We start from the raw sequence: 6,283 nt of genomic DNA, 5'->3' as shown, positions 1-6,283 counted from the left end.
TGGATAACAACATAAAACAATAATTTGCAGTCAATTAATCAGAACTGTATAGAATCAGAACCAGCTGTGCAACACATGTTCAATGCAGGCAGCCCAATCTGCCACAGGGCTGCGCCTCTTCCACTTACTGGACTTAATAATGGTACTGCTCCGGCATGTCTGTGACGTCATTAAGGAACAATGCCTTAGCAAAGCTGTTCTACAGTAATTAAAGTGATATAAAACTCAGGAGTTAAATCCTAAAAATTGATTCAAATACCTCAACTATTAACAACAATGGATCTTATTTGTGTATCACTCGGTTGTATATCTGTCAATCATCTCTGAATTGGTGCGGACAATGTCCTTCCTTCTGGAGGGTGGCTACTTCTGTTTCCCATGGTCCCTGTGTGTGTTTTAAAGTAGTCACTGATCCAAGCTCGCGCCTGTGATGGACTACAATCTCATGTTTAGTTTACTAATTTATAGTGAGATTGTAGTCCATCACAGGTGCGAGCTTGGAGAGGTGTCTACTTTACAACACACACAGGGACCATAGGGGTTTAAAGTAGCCACCCTCCAGAAGGAAGGACAGTGTCAGCACCAATTCAGAGATGATTTGAGGATCTACAGCAGGGGCGTGCAGCCAGGTGAGGCAGAGCCTCACCTAGAATTATGGAGGAAAAAGCTGTCAGCTTCATGCTTGAAGCTGACAGCTTTTTCTCCATTCAGATCGGCATCTAACAGGTTACACAGCAGGGAAATCCTCTCCGCTGGGCAACCTGTCATGGACGGAGTGCCTCAGCTGTGAGGAGCAAGTGAGGGACACTCCCTTCCTCCTTTACACTAGCTTGGGGCTGGGTTGGAGGCGGGGCTTCATCCGGCAGGGGCAGGGCTTCATCCGGCAGGGGCAGAGGTTGGGGAATGCCTCACCCGGAGCAAGAGGTACCGCACATTTTTGTTAATAGTTAAGGTACTTGATTGTATTTTTAAAGTTTAACTCCTGAGTTTAGCGTCACTTTAAAATGTGGTTAGGGAAATGTATCCTGGTCTGTTATAAGAACTGGCATTTGAGAGCTTGCCTTTGGGTATCTAATCCTGATCTGCTAAGCTTGGCTTGTCCCCTGGTCCCTGTGCATTTAAGGACACAGTATAGTATTGTCCAGGTTGTGCCTCAGAGACTCTATCCTGCAACCATTCTGTTATCATATGGAGAACACTTTAATTGTATACACTTAAGTGCATGCATGACTCAGCCCTTTGGCTAGATAAGATACATTATTCCAAGCCTCATTTTGCTGATTACAAAAGGTGGAATATTCTCTAACTGCAATCAAAAACAATTAAAAATAAGTAATGAAGGCAGCAGTAATGAAGGGATTTAATCAATCCCTATACACCGTATGTCCAGGCAGTTTCTGTCTCTATCCTCATAGCAATGCTTTACAAGTGGTCATTGTAGGCACTCAGAGAAATCTAGTCATCTGATCTGGATCCCATCATTCATGAAGAACCTTTCACTAGAAAGTTATGTGAATGGAAGCCACAAGGACAGGATGGAATGCAGCTTGTCCATAGGGAGCTGCAGATGTACAACACCAGTATGTGAAGCCAGTTAAGGTGCAGATTTGGAGACCATCTTCTCCAGGAGGTTCATCATCCTTTCCTGGAGCTGCAAGCTCTGTACTTGGATGATGTTCTGTTGGTCTAGGATCCGTCTTACTTCCCGGCAGGTTTCCTCCATTGCCCGGCTTAATCGCTTCTGTTCCTCCAACATGTTCTCCATGATCCTCAACTTCTTCTTCTGAAAGCTACAACTGTGCACTTTCCTTTTCTTCAAGGACCTCTCACCAGACCTGAGACAAAGAATGACAATATACATATATATTAAATGTTGTGAGGAAATCAGGCATTAGCAGAACTTCAGAGTTCATGTTCTCTCAGCTTAGAAGTAGAACATTTGAAAATTACTTGCTGTAGAGAAAACTCACAGTAGAGCAGTGTGCATGGCAACCAATGAAGGGGCAAAAACATGTTTTCTCAGTTTTGGATGGCACGGGGAAGTGTTAGACCCTCTGACATGTTTTTATGGGTCTCTGCATCCCTATAGGTGCAGTGTCAAGTGTCAAGTGCTTTATAGCAGCACAAGTGATCTGTATATGCTGTTTTTTATTCAATGTGCTTCTTGGAACCAAGTCCACTTTCTCAGTGATGCATATATGTTTCATATAATGGGAAACAAATTACAAACCAACATTATTATTTAATTATCTCATGTATATGTCATTACAAATTTTTGTTATGACACATAAATGAGAAAATTAGATAACAAGGGCTTAGGGAAGAATGATTGTACTTGAGTATCCATAGGCACATAGCAAGGTTTAACTTAAAGGAGATCTATGAGGTGAGTGATTTCCACTCATCCTCATAGTTAGAGCCGACCTGTGACAAAGAAGCTGTCACAGGTCGGCTCTATCGATCGGGAAGTGAGCAAAAACATACAGTCGCTTGCTCACTTTAGGATCATCTCCATGCAGTGAGCGGTGACTGTCAGTGCTGAGTGGAGGAACGAATGGGGAGGGGGCGGGCATAGCTGGCTCTGCCTCTAGATAGGCAGAGCCCGCTGTCACTCACGCAGCTGGGTGGATTTCGACAGTATTGTCGGGATCCGTCCCGGCCACGGCGCTCTCAGTATATCGCGTGCAATAGCCCGCAATATACTGAGCTTTGGGTCACGGGAGGAGGTTAGTATATATCCTCCTGTGACCCTAAAGAGAACTATGGCGGGAAAAAACACTTACCCCATAGTGCTCTTTTAAGTTTTGCATCAGTGGCCTCTAAAGCACAGCTATGGCTGCGAGTGTGAAAGTCTGTAAGGGAGCTTTTGGCATTTTGATCATCTCCTAAAGTCTACAACTTTCTAGAATCAAATTTGATGAACCAACTCTAAAGAGGGGCATGGACAGAAGATGTCCGTCTTCTAATTTAAGGGACTTAGCCTAACTGTAGAAGTAATATCATAGAAAATATGGCTCATACAAGCTTCAAAATATTGAATGACCGTGTTATTGTACAAAAAGACACTATTGATGTGCATAAATGATGGACGATAGGTGTGATTAAAATTGTCCATATACATCCAGACGTAAAAATAATTTCATAATGTGAATGGTTGTGTTTAGACATAATCGTAGATAACTGCCGCACTCCTTACCAAATGCCCCTTGTGCTGAATGGTGGGTGCTGAAGCGACTGCGGATGCCGCCGCACATCACAGTGTACATCAGAAATGTCACCAGCACACCAATAGATGATGTCCAAAAAAAAGTGTCTTTTATTCACGCATATTGTCAAAAATGCAACCTATCGGGGCCACGCAGGGTCCCCTTCATCAGGCTTAACATAACGTTGCATTTTTGATGTGACAATGCTGGTGACATTTCTGATTGTTGTGTTTAGAGACTCAAGAGCAGCTATATGTGCCTCAAGGTGACATACATGCTTAAAGAGGAACATTACCCTTATCTTTAAAATGACACCAAGGGCACCTTTAGAAATGTTTAGTAAAGACAATTGACAAACAGATACTTAAATAAAGTAATTTTCTGAATGTATTCTCCCCATTCTTCCCATGGGGGCCATTTTGACTAAGGGCAGATTGATTCATCTCCCTTTACTTCCAGGAACTCTGGCACATGTAAGCAGGACAGGTGACCATGCACATTATCAGGAAAATGCCTTTTCTTGAGCTCTCATTTCCCAGCAATGCACTGTGAGGTAACCTTCCTAGGATGCATACCTAATGCATGGGCTACATCACTAATACCTAAGAGGACCAGGGAGTGTAAAAAAAAAAACATAATTGTAAGTAAAAGCAAAATATGTTTGTTTAACAAATGAATTTAAGGCAAATTCATATCAGCATACAGAGCTGCATGCTGATGTGGTTTTTAGTGAAAGGGGTAAAGGTAAAAATAAACAGAAAAGCACCCAGCTCATCCCTTCCCTGAGCCGTGGAGGAGCAGTGTTTCTTTGGGGGGGTAAAGGTCCACTTCAATCTGACCAAACTGCCCTCTGACGTCTACAGTGTTTTCAAAGTTTAATATCATACAAAATATTTTATTCTACTTGCAGACTGGGTAGGAAAGGGGTTACCCACTCTATTGGTTTTTGTTTTTTTTGTCCATGGCCCACGTTTTCCTGTATTTCCGGACAACACAGGAAGGGAGTCAAAATCTCCCTATTTGGGACACAAACAATAAAAACAGTACTTTTAAATTCCCCGCTGGGGAGAGCAGCGGGGATCCAGAGAAGCGGCGATCTATCAGTGATCGCTACGCGAGAGAGGAAGTCAGGGTCAATCTAGTAATCTAGTCATTAGAGGCATGGGCAGCAATTAAAACTGGACAAAGTTCCCAAATATTCCCTATTCTGTTAAAAACTAAAACAAAAAGTTTTGTCTATTACACGTTAAAGTACATGCATAATGACAAAAACAAGGCAGAAAAATGGACAGGAGGTTTAGACTGATGGTTGGCCATCATTGTTCAATGTCAGTAATGCTTTCTCCAACAGACATACAGATCCTCTGTTCAGTGTATGCTGGGAAATCTGTGATACCACATGATGCCTTCAGCTCCTAGCAGAAATCAAAGTACTTTGCAGAGTATCTTACCTGAGCTTAAATGAATGCAGACTTGTGGAACTCTCTGAATTGTCATCCTGGAAACAGGCCTCGTCATATGTGAACTGGTTGTAGGGCAGGTAGAGGGGTGTAGATTTGACAGAAGGAGATTGTGAGGCCTCCGTCTGAGATGTGGAAGGCCCAGGCTGCAACTTCCCATCTGTCGGTTCTGGCAGTTTGGACAGGATCCGATCAATGGTTTTAAAATAGGGCCAGTCAGGGGGAATAGCTTCACCATCCGTCATACACTTCAGCTTCCTAAATCAGACACAATGATAAAGAAGTGACATTAAAAAGAATCAGTATTTGCAGATTTACAAACTCTTCAGGGTTGTGATGTTGTTTCCCATCTCTCCATGTTTATCTGCAACACCAGCATGTTCTGCATTGTAAGGTACAGTAGTCTGAAACATAATTCCATACTTCTGTAGAAAACCTGTATTTCACCACGTTTGTACTCTGTCAATATCTGTGCAGAGTTATTTAGGCATTTTGCCCAATTTGTGGCTCACTTGGGTATGATATTCAAGTCTGGAACTTCATCAAATTCACAATGAATGTTAGAAAATACCTCTTCTTTCATTGAGTGTGAGATTTTATAGGACCACATAGATCTGAGTGAATTAAATCCGAGGGCTGTTAGAATGTTATGTTGCTACTTTTGGGAAAAGATTTCCCGGTCATTTTTCCCTTAATGCAACTGGTAGACTTCTTGATTTGATTTATTGGGTCCATTTTTATGCTGCTGGCATGCTGATCTTCACATAGCTTCTTTATAGCTTACAGGTTCCTTTGTCCAAGATGCAATGATACAGCTACTACCCCTGACAATGGGTTACTTTCAGGAACAGAAGCATACAGTATATCTTTCATAGGTACTTGACAGGGTAAGACTTAAGCATATTCTTGACATAGCTTGCTACAGCCCTATCCCATTATAAATACCCGTACCCAATAATAGACCACACCAAGTTGCATATAAAATGGCTGTAGTAGCCGTTTATTTAAATATATTAACTTTATAACAAATTGAATATAAAACATTCAACCATAACAGTTTAAATACAATTTATTCCTATCAATGTGAAGCTGAGGTCTGTGAAGACACCTTTGGTCTCCTACCGTAGAGCTCTGCATACGACTTAACCAACTGGCCCCTAGCCGCAAATCAACGACTCAGGGGCAACATCGTACATAAAACTCAGAGAATTCCTACCCTCCGTCATTTTACCTCACTCCTGCGGGACCTGCAAGCTCCCGGGACTGCGTACCTCGGACGCACCCAACTGGAGTCATGACCAGCCCGACATAAGTCGCCACAACAGACGACACCACCCAGCACCACACATAATGTGAACCCCCAACAACCAATGAGACAAGGGAGGGAGGGTGGGAACTGATCTCACCGTGTGGCAACCCTAAACTGCTGGCTGACCCTCCGCCCCTTCTCAAACCACCAGGGAGACTCCTCCTGACCCCACTTAATTGGCCAAACCAAGGTAAGAGACCGCCCCTTGTACACCCCCCTTTTCCTAACCCTTTCTATCGTGATGCCCTGTCTGCCCTGTCATGTGTCCTTTCGCCTATTCTTTTCTGTCTTTTGCTCCAGGACCTTCT

General features: G+C 43.0%; 1 protein-coding gene across 1 annotated transcript in view; it reads right to left on the bottom strand.

Annotated features, from left to right (window-relative positions):
- Positions 1-1,514: 1,514 nt before the first annotated feature.
- Positions 1,515-6,283, bottom strand: part of MSANTD1 (Myb/SANT DNA binding domain containing 1) — a 19,000-nt gene continuing 14,231 nt past the window's right edge. The window contains exon 3 of the mRNA XM_018554976.1: positions 1,515-1,835. Within this exon, the coding sequence (XP_018410478.1) occupies positions 1,595-1,835 (241 nt within the window). The 3' untranslated portion in view covers positions 1,515-1,594. The remainder of the gene's footprint in view (positions 1,836-6,283) is intronic.

This window comes from Nanorana parkeri, unplaced genomic scaffold (assembly GCF_000935625.1).
Source record: "Nanorana parkeri isolate BGI_ZX_2015 unplaced genomic scaffold, ASM93562v1 scaffold180, whole genome shotgun sequence".
NCBI classification, from domain to species: Eukaryota; Metazoa; Chordata; class Amphibia; order Anura; family Dicroglossidae; genus Nanorana; species Nanorana parkeri.
Note: the sequence above shows the minus strand (reverse complement) of the source record. Positions and strands in the feature narration are given on the sequence as shown.